This window comes from Artemia sp. Qi Xiang Cuo, chromosome 18 (genome assembly GCF_049724085.1).
Source record: "Artemia sp. Qi Xiang Cuo chromosome 18, ASM4972408v1, whole genome shotgun sequence".
NCBI lineage: Eukaryota > Metazoa > Arthropoda > Branchiopoda > Anostraca > Artemiidae > Artemia > Artemia sp. Qi Xiang Cuo.
This window is the reverse complement of record NC_142811.1, coordinates 43,235,481-43,251,795: the sequence shown is the minus strand read 5'-3', so window position 1 is coordinate 43,251,795 and position 16,315 is coordinate 43,235,481. Positions and strand designations below refer to the sequence as shown.

At 35.9% G+C, this 16,315-nt stretch overlaps 1 protein-coding gene across 1 annotated transcript in view; it reads right to left on the bottom strand.

Annotated features, from left to right (window-relative positions):
* The window catches only part of Cul4 (cullin 4), a 252,089-nt gene that overhangs the window by 72,721 nt on the left and 163,053 nt on the right, over nt 1–16,315 (bottom strand). Inside the window, exon 9 of the mRNA XM_089104452.1 lies at nt 289–453. Coding sequence (XP_088960578.1) covers nt 289–453 — 165 coding nt within the window. The remainder of the gene's footprint in view (nt 1–288; nt 454–16,315) is intronic.

The window sequence follows — 16,315 nt, the reverse complement described above, 5'->3', positions numbered from 1 at the left end:
TTGGGCCAAATGATTAGCAGGTCCTCCCTATATGAGACAGGAAGAGGTCATAAGAAGAAATTGGAGCGTCATGTGAAGGAGCAGCGATTGAACAGATTATGGCGGAGGATTAGCGTGTGCAGCTGTGTTGGCCTCGGACCCCTTGGCTCTGTATTGAGTTATTAGTGGTATTGTCAGTAGCAGTAGTAAAGGAAAGGCAGAAAACCGTGCTTTAGAATTTTTTGTTCAAATTACAAGTGATGGTCAAAAACTAAATATTCAAAATGAGCTATTTTTTCTTTCACTTACCTGTTTAAATGCAACGGAGATGTCTCTGGAAATTTCCATGTCCTTGAACATTCCTTCTAATTTAGAAGTGAAGGCACCACCACATTCTGCCTTCAGCTTAGACAACATACTTTTCTCGGCGTCAATACTTGCCGATTTGCTTAAAAGTAACCGTTTGGCTAAGTCCTGGAAAGGAAAAGAAAATTCAATAAAAAATAAAAGTGGGTTCATGAAATAACTAGGTGGCTCCAATGGAATAAACGTTAGAAACAGACGTTACAACAAACGTTGGTGATTAAGAATGAAAAAACACGACTGAATAGAATGTACCAGCTGAAATTTGCCGATAAAAAGTGTACATATTTTGAACCAACATTTTCCAAAGATCTACATATACAAAAATAAAGAACCCAATTTGTGATTTACCTCTGTGGATAACGCTTCGACAAACAACGGCCAAAATAATGATCAGTTTGATGGGTGCAATTTTGTGGGCAACAAATTCTAACCCCCCCCCGCTCCCAGCTATATTTTATGACTTCCCCTTAACTTTAGATCTTTATATCTACTGAGGATCTGATACTTGAAGAAAAGGTGCATTTTCAGGCTCTAAAACACTCCCAAAATTGCCCTGTGAGCGGAGTCCTTTCAAGCCTTTTGAATGACAATCAGCCCTTCCCCCAGGTTTGGATGTTCGTGAGCTGGCCAGCAAAGACGACTTAGCTTTCCATTTGATATTCGTCACAAGTGGAAAGCTTCTAAACTGGCATTCGCAACCAGAAAAGAATGTTCTGGACTTGAGAGCAAATACAGGCGACAGTGAAAACTATTTCTACCTAATAGTTTTTACCTCTAAATTTAAACTATTACACTCATGACATTAAAAAAATTTTCAATTTTTACAGTTTTCTTTATTTGTAACATTAATCCTAGTTAACTGAGAAAAGTTGATTAAAACAATGGAAGCATGGCCATTTTAAAAATAAATCCTTTTTTCGGTCAATTTTCACGATAATTTTGACTAGTCGGTCTTGTAAGCCAGCCTCATTTTCCATTGGCTATTCGCGGTTATCATTGTCGCGAATAAGTTCGTTAGCGAAATTGTCGCTAAAAACTAAATCAAATAACAAACGAAATTACTAGCCCCGTTCGTAGAGACTGGATTCTCCTGTTTTTAGTATTAGTCGTATTTCAACCTGCTTTCTCGATTAAATTATCAAGTCAAGGTTCTTCATACACGTGTAGCACTTGTCAAGCAGCTTTTTGGGTCGCAGCCCAGATATTATACAACCCTCCTCAGGAAGGACATGATTACTTGATTGATAGTTTTACCATACCCAAGCAGGTTGTGAAATATGCCGCTTAATTACGCTATAAACGAATGTATCGGGGAATTGAACAATGTAGTGTCCACTTATGACAAGCCGAGAGGTTATCCACTCTTCTCCATCTAGCGTACATCTTGAAGGGCCTCTTTTTCTACAAAGCGTGAGACAGATCTGCCCTGGCTATCCCAAATTCTTGTTTGGCGGCACAAAACGGCAGAAATTGGCGCTTTTATGTAGTATGATTTCTCCTGTTACTTAGAGAGGTCACCTGAACTTTGAATTTCCGTTCAATTGAGTCCACTTCAAATACTATACAACCACTCGTTCGACACGATCCCCCATGGATGAAAAAACAAGACAAAAAACAACAAAAGACAAAAAGAAATAAACCTGCATCCATGATAAGCCTTGTCAGAAACTTTCTGCATATAGGAACTCAAAACCTCAGTGTTCTTGACTAGCTGAATTTAGGGTGTAATTTTCCTAAAGACCAATCACCACTTGGGGTATGTTTTACCCATTAGGCAACGTTTCTTACACTAATTTTTTTACGAGTAACGTTAAACTTATAGACATTTACATACTTAGAATCACGAGAAGGTGGCAGAAATCGCCACTCTTCAATGGCACAAAACTGGCAGGATTTACATAGCCTTTTGATAGTCTTAAGTCAATTGGCTATATTAGAACTTTTGCTAGGGATAATTTTGGCACCAGTGTGACGAAAATTTTTGTTTTACTAAATAAAATGGTAAAAATCAAAACTTCTCTTTGGCAAGATCTACTTTGTCTTAATTACGGAACTAGAACCTTAAATTTCAGTCCAAACAGGTCCTTTCCCAAAATTCTCTGACATGTGTTGTGCCAAGCACGTTTACTTTTTACTTAAGTACAAGTATCCCAGAAAATTTTTAATTTAAGTATAAGTATCAAGTATTCCTAAAAAATTCTACTAAAGTAGTAAGTACTTTTTTTTCAGTACTTGAGCACTCAAGTATTTTCCCAGTACTGAGGTTTTACTTACAATCCATAAAGTCGCCACTGTAGTAACTACTTGGTTTCTGACGAAGACTGAACGATCCAGGTAAGAAATACCACAGTAGGGATGACAGTGCCAGCGCGGGAAGAGATTTAATGTCCTTGGTAAAATACCTGGACGAGATTTAATGTCCTTGGTAAAAAAGTCGGGAAGAGATTTAATGTCCATGGTAAAAGTGTTCTTTCAAGGTCAATAAGGGGAAGTTTCTAAGCCTATTGACTCCAAGACGAGGTTTGCACATGCGCACTTAATACTAACGGGGCAATGTATTGATCCACTAACGGGAACTAGATTTCTTGGAAATTGATTTGCATAATCAACGAGGAATTCTATCATGAGGGGATTTCATTTTTAAATATAGCTTCTCTGGTCTTTAGGTCTGAGAGATAAATTATTATTCTATTTTTATATATGGCTTCTCTGATCTTTAGGTCTGAGAGATAAATTAATATTCTATTTTTAAATATGGCTTCTCTGGTCTTTAGTGTCAGAGATAAATTAATATTCTATGTATAAATATGGCTTCTCTGGTCTTTAGGTCTGAGAGATAAATATTAATATTCTATCGAAGCCATACTAGTGTAACTAGGAACACCTTAGATTTTTTCATAAATTCATACGAGATCAAGACAGATTGAATATATTTTACGCGGGAAATGGTTTCCTGGGAATTTCAAATGTGAAAGCGCAAAAGGATGCCGAAACAAAGGAACACACAGGAATTACTTTTAGGGGATTATTTGGGTGAAACAAATTAATCGGCATTTTAGGGATTTTTTGGGCGAAATAGTTTGAGACATTTTAGAGGATGATTTGAGGTGAAACTCTGTGGTCGTTATAATACACACGTTCCATTTGAACAGTGTTGTAAGGTCCTCTACCCAAACCCTAAAGGGGCCCCAACCCAACTTTTTGCCCCCTCCCATTTTTTTGCGCACTTGAGACACAGAAGGGTCCCCCTCCCCCCGGACCCCCAAGGAGCCTCCCCATTTTTTAATACTTTTTTTTGCGCACTTGAGACACAGAAGGCCCCCCTCCACCCAACTTTTTGCCCCCCCCCCCCTGAATATATCTTTTCAGAACAAGTTCTTTACGTAATGTCCTTCCTAAACTTATTTTATAAGTTGAAGTACTCATCTTTTTCACTCCCAACAATACTTTACGACTTTTTTGCATACCCCAACATCAAGCAATACTTTTCAAAAGGCTTTATTATATTATATCAGAACAAGTTCCTTTCTTAATTTCCCTCCTAAACCTATTTTACAAGTTGAAGTACTCATCCTTTTCACCCACAACTCTACGACTTTTTGCTACAAACAAAGAAAGACAGGCATTTTAGATACAAACCAACAAACACAAACACTTGGACTTTAAAACACCAACCCAGACATAAAAATAAACAGATTCAGACATACAAACAGAGAAAGACAGGCACTTAAGACATTCAAACCAACAAAGACAAACACTTGGACTTGCAAACACAAGCCCAAACATACAAACAAATAGATTCAGACATACAAACAGAGAAAGACAGACACTTTAGACATACAAACCAACAAAGACAAACACTTGGACTTGCAAACACCAGCCCAAACATAAAAACCAATAGATTCAGAAATACAAACAGAGAAAGACAGAAACTTTAGAAGTACGAACAAGCAAAAAGAAACACTGTGACTTGCAAATACCAACACACACAAACGAGCAAATAGGTTCAGACATACAAATAGAAACACACAGGAACTATAGACATACAAAACAACAAAGACAAACACTTGGACTTGCAAACCCCAATCCAGACATACAAACAAATAGATTCAGACATACAAACAGAGAAAGACAGACACTTAAGACATACAAAACAACAAAGACAAACACTTGGACTTGCAAAAACCAACCCAGACATACAAACAAATAGATTCAGACATACAAACAGAGAAAGACATGCACTTTAGACATAAAAACAAACAAAGAAACACTCTTGGACTTTCAAACACCAACTCAGAGATGCAAACAAATAGATTCAGACATACAAACAGAGAAAGACAGGCACTTTAGCCATACAAACCAACAAAGAAAAACACTTGGACTTGCAAACACAAACCGAGACATACAAACAAATAGATTCGGATATACAGACAGAGAAAGACAGACACTTTAGACATACAAACCAACAAAGACAAACACTTGGACTTGCAAACACCAACCCAGACATACAAACAAATAGATTCAGACATAAAAACAGTGAAAGACAGAGACACTTTAGACATACAAACCAACAAAGACAAACACTTGGACTTGCAAACACAAACCCAGACATACAAACAAATAGATTCAGACATACAAACAGAGAAAGACAGACACTTTAGACATACAAATCAACAAAGACAAATACTTGGAATTGCAAAAACCAACCCAGACATACAAACAAATAGATTCAGACATACAAATATAGAAAGACATGTATTATAGAGATACAAACCAACAAAGACAAACTCTTGGACTTGCAAACACCAACCCAGACATACAAACAAATAGATTCAGACATACAAACAGAGAATGACAGGCACTTTAGACATACAAACCAACAAAGACAAACACTTGGATTTGCAAACACCATCCCAGACATACAAACAAAGAGATTCAGACATACAAACAGAGAAAGACAGACACTTTAGACATACAAACCAACAAAGACAAACACTTGGACTTGCAAACACCAACCCAGACATAAAAACAAATGGATTCAGAATTTCTGACATACAAGCACAGAAAGACAGGCACTAAAGAAATACAATACAAAAAAGACAAACAATTGGACTTGTAAACAGCAGGCCACATATACACACAAATAGATTCAGACATACAAAGAGATAAAAACAGGCTCTTTAGACAGACGAACCCAAACAGACACATACTGGGACTTAGAAACACCAACCCCGACATATAAACAAATAGATTCAGACATACAAACAGAGAAAGACAGGCAATGGGACAAGCAAACACACGTCCAAACACATAAGCAAAAAGAGTGAGAGACACATACAAATACAAAGATTCAGACATACAAAATGAGAAAGACAGGCACTTTAGACATACAAACAATCAAAGACAAACACTAAGACTTGCAAGCACCAATCCAGACATACAAACAAATAGATTTAGACATACAAACAGAGAAAGACATGCACTTTAGATATACAAACCAACAAAAACAAACACTTGGCCTTGCAAACACCAACCCAAACATACAAACAAATAGATTCAAACATACAAACAGAGAAAGACAGGCAATGGGACAAGCAAACACACGTCCAAACACACAAGCAAAAATAGTGAGAGACAGATACAAATACAAAGATTCAGACATACAAACAGAGAAAGACAGGCACTTTAGACATACAAACCAACAAAGACAAACACTTGGACTTGCAAACACCAACCCAGACATACAAACAAAAAGATTCAAACATACGAACAGAGAAAGACAATCACTTGAGACATACAAACCAACAAAGATAAACACTTGGACTTGCAAACACCAACCAAGACATACAAACAAATAGATTCAGACATACAAACATAGAAAGACATGCACTTTAGACATACAAACCAACAAAGACAAACAATTGGACTTGCAAACACCAACCCAGACATACAAACAAATAGATTCAGACATACAAACAGAGAAAGACAGACACTTTAGAAATACAAACCAACAAAGACAAACACTTGGACTTGCAAAAACCAACCCAGACATACAAACAAATAGATTCAGACATACAAAAAGAGAAAGACAGACACTTAAGACATACCAACCAACAAAGACACACACTTGGAATTGCAAACACCAACCCAGACATACAGAAAATAGTATCAGACATACAAACAGAGAAAGACAGGCACTTTAGACATAAAAACCAACAAAGACAAACACTTGGAAATGCAAACACCAATACAGACATACAAACAAATAGATTCAAACATACAAACACAGAAAGACTGGCACTTTAGTCATACAAACCAACAAAGACAAACACTTGGACTTGTAAACACCAACCCAGACATAAAAATAAATAGATTCAGACATACAAAAAGACAAAGACAGGAACTTTAGACATGCAAACACCAGCCCAGACATACAAACAAATAGATTCAGACATACAAACAGAGAAATACAGACACTTTAGACATATAAACCAACAAAGACAAACACTTGGACTTGCAAGAACCAACCCAGACATACAAACAAATATATTCAGACATACAAACAGAGAAAAACAGGCAATTTAGACATACAAATCAACAGAGACAAATTCTTGGACTTGCAAATACCAACCCAGACATACAAAAAAAAAGATTCCGACATACAAACAAAGAAAGACATACACTTAAGACTTTTGAACCAACAAAAAAAAATTCTTGGACTTGCAAAAACCAACCCAAACATACAATCAAATAGATTCAGACATACAAACAGGGAAAGACAGGCACTTTAACCATACAAACCAACAAAGACAAACACTTGGACTTGCAAATACCAACCCAGAAATACAAACAAATAGATTCAGACATACAAACAGAGAAAGACAGACACTTTAGACATACAAACCAACAAAGACAAACACTTGGACTTGCAAACACCAACCCAGACATACAAACAAATAAATTCAGACATAAACACAGAGAAAGACAGTCGCTTTAGACATACGAATCTACAAAGAAAAACACTTAGACATGCAAACACCAACCCAGACATACAAACAAAGAGATTCAGAATTCCAGACATACAAACAGAGAAAGAAATGCACTTAAGACATACAAACCAAAAAAGACAAACACTTGGACTTGCAAACACCAACCCAGACATACAAACAAATAGATTCAGACATACAAACAGAGAAAGACAGGCACTTTAGACATACGAACCAACAAAGACAAACACTTAGACTTATAAACACCATCCCAGACATACAAACAAATAGATTCAGACATACAAACAGAGAAAGACAGGCAATGGGACAAGCAAACACTCGTCCAAACACACAAGCAAAATGAGTGAGAGACACATACAAATACAAAGATTCAGACATTCGAACAGAGAAGGACATGCACTTTAGACTTACAAACCAACAAAGACAAACACTTCGACTTGCAAACACCAACCCAGACATACAAACAAATAGATTCAGACATACAAACAGAGAAAGACAGGCAATAGGACAAGCAAACACACGTCCAAACACACAAGCAAAAAGAGTGAGACACATACAAATACAAAGATTCAGACAAACAAACAGACAAAGACAGGCACTTTAGACATACAAACCAACAAAAACAAACACTTGGACTTGCAAACACCAACCCAGACATACAAACAAATAGATTTAAACATACAAACAGAGAAAGACAGACACTTTAGACATACAAACCAAAAAAGATAAACACATGGACTTGCAAAAACCAACCCAGACATACAAACAAATAGATTCAGACATACAAACATATAAAAACAGACACTTTAGACATACAAACCAACAAAGAGAAACACTTGGACTTGCAAACACCAACCCAGACATACAAAAAAAAATAGATTCAGACATAAAAACAGAGAAAGACAGACACTGTAGACATACAAACCAACATAGACAAATACTTGGACTTGCAAACACCAACCCAGACATACAAACAAGTAGATTCAGACGTACAAACAGAGAAAGACAGTCACTTTAAACATACAAACCAACAAAGACAAACATTTGAACTTGCAAACACCAACTCAGACATACATACAAATAGATTCATACATACAAACAGAGAAAGACAGACACTTTATAAATACAAACAAACAAAGACAAACACTTGGACTTGCAATCACCAACCCGGACATACAAAAAAATAGATTCATACATACAAACAGAGAAAGACAGACACTGTAGACATACAAACAAACAAAGACAAACACTTGGACTTGCAAACACCAACCCGGACATACAAACAAATAGATTCAGAAATACAAACAGAGAAAGACATGCACTTTAGACATACAAACCAACAAAGACAAATTCTTGGACTTGCAAACACCAACCCAGACATACAAAAAAATAGATTCAGACATACAAACCAACAAAGACAAACACTTGGACTTGCAAACAGCAATCCAAACATACAAACAAATAGATTCAGACATACAAACAGGGAAAGATAGGCACTTTAAACATACAAACCAACAAAGACAAACACTTGGACTTGCAAATACCATCCCAGAAATAAGACAAATAGATTCAGACATACAAACAGAGAAAGACAGACACTTTAGACATACAAACCAACAAAGACAAACACTTGGACTTGCAAACACCAACCCAGAAATACAAACAAATAGATTCAGACATACAAACAGAGAAAGACAGACACTTTAGACATACAAACCAACAAAGACAAACACTTGGACTTGCAAACACCAACCCAGACATACAAACAAATAGATTCAGAATTTCAGACATACAAACAGAGAAATACATGCACTTTAGACATACAAACCAACAAAGACAAACACTTGGACTTGCAAACACCAGCCCAGACATAAAAACAAACATACAAACCAACAAAAACAAACACTTGGACTTTCAAACACCAACCCAGACATACAAACAAATAGATTTAAACATACAAACAGAGAAAGACAGTCACTTTAGACATACAAACCAACAAAGATAAACACTTGGACTTGCAAACACCAACCCAGACATACAAACAAATAGATTCATACATACAAACAGAGAAAGACATGCAATTTATACATACAAACTAACAAAGAAAAACACTTGGACTTGCAAACACCAAACCAGATATACAAACAAATAGATTCAGACATACAAACAGAGAAAGACAGACACTTTAGAAATACAAACCAACAAAGACAAACACTTGGACTTGCAAACACCAACCCAGAAATGCAAACAAATAGATTCAGACATACAAAAAGAGAAAGACACTTTAGACATACCTACCAACAAAGACAAACACTTGGACTTGTAAACACCAACCCAGACATACAAATAAATAGAATCAGACATACAAACAGAAAAAGACAGGAACTTTAGACATGCAAACACCAACCCAGACATACAAACAAATAGATTCAGACATAAAAACAGAGAAATACAGGCACTTTAGGCATACACACCAACAAATACAAACACTTGGACTTGCAAACACTAACCCATACATACAAACAAAAACATTCAGTCATACAAATAGACAAATATATGCACTTTAGAAATACAAACCAACAAAGACAAACACTTGGACTTGGAAACAACAAGCCAGACATACAAACAAATAGATTCAGACATACAAACAGAGAAAGAAAGGCACTTTAGACATACAAACCATCAAAGACAAAAACTTGGACTTGTAAACACCAACGCAAACATACAAACAAATAGATTCAGACAAACAAACAGAGAAATACAGACACTTTAGACATACAAACCAACAAAGACAAACACTTCGACTTGCAAGAACCAACCCAGACATACAAACAAATAAATTCAGACATAAAAAACAGAAAAAGACATGCACTTTTGACATACCAACAAAGACAAATTTTTGGACTTGCAAACATTAACCCCGAAATACAAACAAATAGATTCACACATACAAAGAGAGAAAGACATGCACTTTAGACACACAAACCAAAAAAGACAAACATCAACCCAGAAATACAAACAAATAGATTCACACATAAAAACAGAGAAAGATAGTCACTTTATACATACAAACCAACAAAGACAAACACTTGGACTTGCAAATACCAACCCAGACATACAAAAAAATAGATTCAGACATACAAAAAAAGAAAGACAGACACTTTATACATACAAACCAAAAAAGACAGAAACTTGGACTTGCAAACATCATCCCAGACATACAAACAAATAGATTCAGACATACAAACAGAGAAAGACAGGCACTTTAGACATAGAAACCAACAAAGACAAACACTTGGACTTGCAAACACCAACACAGACATACAAACAAATATATTCAGATTTCCAGACATACAAACAGAGAAAGAAATGCACTTAAGACATACAAACCAAAAAAGACAAACACTTGGACTTGCAAACACCAACCCACACATACAAACAAATAGATTCAGACATACAAACAGAGGAAGACAGGCACTTTAGACATGCGAACCAACAAAGACAAACACTTGGACTTGAAAACACCAACCTAGACATACAAACAAATAGATTCAGACATACAAACAGAGAAAGACAGGCAATGTGACAAGCAAACACACGCCCAAACACACAAGCAAAAAGAGTGAGAGACATATACAAATACAAAGATTCAGACATACAAACAGAGAAAGACAGGCACTTTAGACATACAAACCAACAAAGACAAACACTTGGACTTGCAAAAACCAACCCAGAAATACAAACAAATAGATTCAGACATACAAACAGAGAAAGACAGGCACTTTAGACCTACAAACCAATAAAGACAAACACTTGGACTTAGAAACACCAACCCCGACATACAAAAAAATAGATTCAGACATACAAACAGAGAAAGACAGGCAATGTGACAAGAAAACACACGTCCAAACACATAAGCAAAAAGAGTGAGAGACACATACAAATACAAAGATTCAGACATACAAAATGAGAAAGACAGGCACTTTAGACATACAAACAATCAAAGACAAACACTAAGACTTGCAAGCACCAATCCAGACATACAAACAAATAGATTTAGACATACAAACAGAGAAAGACATGCACTTTAGATATACAAACCAACAAAAACAAACACTTGGCCTTGCAAACACCAACCCAAACATACAAACAAATAGATTCATACATACAAACAGAGAAAGACAGGCAATGGGACAAGCAAACACACGTCCAAACACACAAGCAAAAAGAGTGAGAGACACATACAAATACAAAGATTCAGACATACAAACAGAGAAAGACAGGCACTTTAGACATACAAACCAACAAAGACAAACACTTGGACTTGCAAACACCAACCCAGACACACAAACAAAAAGATTCAAACATACGAACAGAGAAAGACAATCACTTGAGACATACAAACCAACAAAGATAAACACTTGGACTTGCAAACACAAACCCAGACATACAAATAAATAGATTCAGACATACAAACATAGAAAGACAGGCACTATAGACATACAAACTAACAAAGACAAACACTTGAACTTGCAAACACCAACCCAGATATACAAACAAATAGATTCAGACATTCAAACAGAGAAAGACAGACACTTTAGAAATACTAACCAACACAGAAAAACACTTGGACTTGCAAACACCAGCCCAGACATACAAACAAATAGATTCAGACATACAAACAGAGAAAGACAGACACTTAAGACATACAAACCAACAAAGACACACACTTGGACTTGCAAACACCAACCCAGACATACAGAAAATAGTATCAGACATACAAACAGAGAAAGACAGGCACTTTAGACATAAAAACCAACAAAGACAAACACTTGGAAATGCAAACACCAATACAGACATACAAACAAATAGATTCAAACATACAAACAGAGAAAGACAGGCACTTTAGGCATACAAACCAACAAAGACAAACACTTGGACTTGCAAACACCAACCCAGACATAAAAACAAATAGATTCAGACATACAAACAGAAAAAGACATGCACTTTAGAAATACAAACCAACAAAGACTAACACTTGGACTTGCAAACACCAGCCCAGACATACAAACAAATAGATTCAGACATACAAACAGAGAAATACAGACACTTTAGACATATAAACCAACAAAGACAAACACTTGGACTTGCAAGAACCAACCCAGACATACAAACAAATAAATTCAGACATACAAACAGAGAAAGACATTCAATTTAGACATAAAAACCAACAAAGAAAAATTCTTGGACTTGCAAACACCAACTCAGACATACAAACAAATAAATTCAGACATACAAACAAAGAAAGACATGCACTTTAGACATACAAACCAACAAAAACAAATTCTTGGACTTGCAAATACCAACCCAGAAATACAATCAAATAGATTCAGACATATAAACAGGGAAAGACAGGCACTTTAAACAAACAAACCAACAAAGACAAACATTTGAACTTGCAAACACCATCCCAGAAATACAGACAAATAAATTCAGAAATACAAACAGAGAAAGACAGACACTTTAGACATACAAACCAACAAATACAAACACTTGGACCCCAGACATACAAACAAATAGATTAAGACCTACAAACAGAGAAAGACAGACTCTTAAGACATACAAACACACAAAGACAAACACTTGGACTTGCAAACACCAACCCAGACATACAAACAAATAGCTTCAGAATTCCAGACATACAAACAGAGAAAGAAATGCACTTAAGACATACAAACCAAAAAAGACAAACACTTGGACTTGCAAAAACCAACCCAGACATACAAACAAATAGATTCAGACATACAAACAGAGAAAGACAGGCACTTTAGACATACGAACCAACAAAGACAAACACTTAGACTTATAAACACCAACGCAAACATATAAACAAATGGATTCAGACATACAAACAGAGAAAGACAGGCAATGGGACAAGCAAACACTCTTCCAAACACACAAGCAAAAAGTGTGAGAGACACAAACAAAAACAAAGATTCAGACAAACAAACAGAGAACAACAGGCACTTTAGAAATAAAAACCAAAAAAAACAAACACTTGGACTTGCAAACACCAACCCAGACATACAAACAAATAAATTCAGACATACAAACAGAGAAAGACAGGCAATGGGACAAGCACACACACGTCCAAACACACAAGCAAAAAGAGTGAGAGACACATACAAATACACAGATTCAGACATACAAACAGAGAAAGACAGGCACTTTAGACATACAAACCAACAAAAACAAACACTTGGACTTGCAAACACCAACCCAGACATACAAACAAATACATTTAAACATACAAACAGAGAAAGACAGTCACTTTAGACATACAAACCAACAAAGATAAACACTTGGACTTGCAAAAACCAACCCAGACATACAAACAAATAGATTCAGACATACAAACAGAGAAAGACAGACACTTTAGACATACAAACCAACAAAGAGAAACACTTGGACTTGCAAACACCAACCCAGACATACAAAAAAAATAGATTCAGACATAAAAACAGAGAAAGACAGACACTGTAGACATACAAACCAACAAAGACAAATACTTGGACTTGCAAACACCAACCCAGACATACAAACAAGTAGATTCAGACGTACAAACAGAGAAAGACAGGCACTTCAAACATACAAACCAACAAAGACAAACACTTGGACTTGCAAACACCAACCCAGACATACAGACAAATAGATTCAAACATACAAACAGAGAAAGACAGACACTTTAGAAATACAAACCAACAAAGACAAACACTTGGACTTGCAATCACCAACCCTGACATACAAAAAAATAGATTCAGACATACAAACAGAGAAAGACAGACACTGTAGACATACAAACAAACAAAGACAAACACTTGGACTTGCAAACACCAGCCCAGACATACAAACAAATAGATTCAGAAATACAAACATAGAAAGACAGGCACTTTAGACATACAAACAACAAAGACAAATTCTTGGACTTGCAAACACCAGCCCAGACATACAAAAAAATAGATTCAGACATACAAACCAACAAAGACAAACACTTGGACTTGCAAACAGCAATCCAAACATACAAACAAATAGATTCAGACATACAAACAGGGAAAGATAGGCACTTTAAACATACAAACCAACAAAGACAAACACTTGGACTTGCAAATACCATCCCAGAAATAAAAACAAATAGATTCAGACATACAAACAGAGAAAGACAGACACTTTAGACATACAAACCAACAAAGACAAACACTTGGACTTGCAAACACCATCCCAGACATACAAACAAATATATTCAGACAAACAAACAGAGAATGACAGACACTTTAGACATACAAACCAACAAAGACAAACACTTGGACTTGCAAACACCAACCCAGACATACAAACAAATAGATTCAGAATTTCAGACATACAAACAGAGAAAGACATGCACTTTTAGACATACAAACCAACAAAGACAAACACTTGGACTTGCAAACACCAGCCAAGACATAAAAACAAACATACAAACCAACAAAGACAAACACTTGGACTTGCAAACACCAACCCAGACATACAAACAAATAGATTTATACATACAAACAGAGAAAGACAGTCACTTTAGACATACAAACCAACAAAGATAAACACTTGGACTTGCAAACACCAACCCAGACATACAAACAAATAGATTCATAAATACAAACAGAGAAAGACATGCAATTTATAAATACAAACTATCAAAGACAAACACTTGGACTTGCAAACACCAACCCAGACATACAACCAAATAGATTCAGACATACAAACAGAGAAAGACAGGCACTTTAGACATACAAACCAACAAAGACCAACACTTGGACTTGCAAACACCAACCCAGAAATGCAAACAAATAGATTCAGACATACAAAAAGAGAAAGACACTTTAGACATACATACCAACAAAGACAAACACTTGGACTTGCAAACACCAACCCAGACATACAAACAAATAGAATCAGACATACAAACATAGAAAGACAGTCACTTTATACATGAAAACCAAAAGACAAACACTTGGACATGCAAACACCAACCCAGACATACAAACAAATAGATTCAGACATAAAAACAGAGAAAGACATGCACTTTAGGCATACAAACCAACAAAGACAGACATTTGCACTTGCAAACACTAACCTAGAAATACAAGACAAAAGATTCAAACATACAAACAGAGAAAGATATGCACTTTAGACATACAAACCAACAAAGATAATCACTCGAGATTGCAAGCGAAGACCCACATATACAAACAAATAGATTCAGGCTAAGAAACAAAGAAAAAGAGTCACTTTAGACATACAAACCAGCAAAGACAAACACTTGGACTTGAAAACACCAACCCACACATACAAACAAATAGATTCAGACAAACAAACAGAGAAATACAGACACTTTAGACATACAAACCAACAAAGACAAACACTTCGACTTGCAAGAACCAACCCAGACATACAAACAAATAAATTCAGACATACAAACAGAAAAAGACATGCACTTTTGACATACCAACAAAGACAAATTTTTGGACTTGCAAACACCAACCCAGACATACAAACAAATAGATTCAGACATACAAACAGAGAAAGACATTCACTTTAGACATACAAACCAACAAAGACAAATTCTTGGACTTCCAAACACCAACCCAAACATAAAAACAAATAGATTCATACATACAAACAGTGAAAGACAGGCAATTTATACATACAAACCAACAAAGACAAAAACTTGGACTTGCAAATACCAACCCAGACATACAAACAAATAGATTCAGACATACAAACAGAGAAAGACAGACACTTTAGACATACAAACCAACAAAGACAAACACTTGGACTTGCAAACACCATCCCAGACATACAAACGAATAGATTCAGACATACAAACAGAGAAAGACAGGCACTTTAGACATAAAAACCAACAAAGAAAA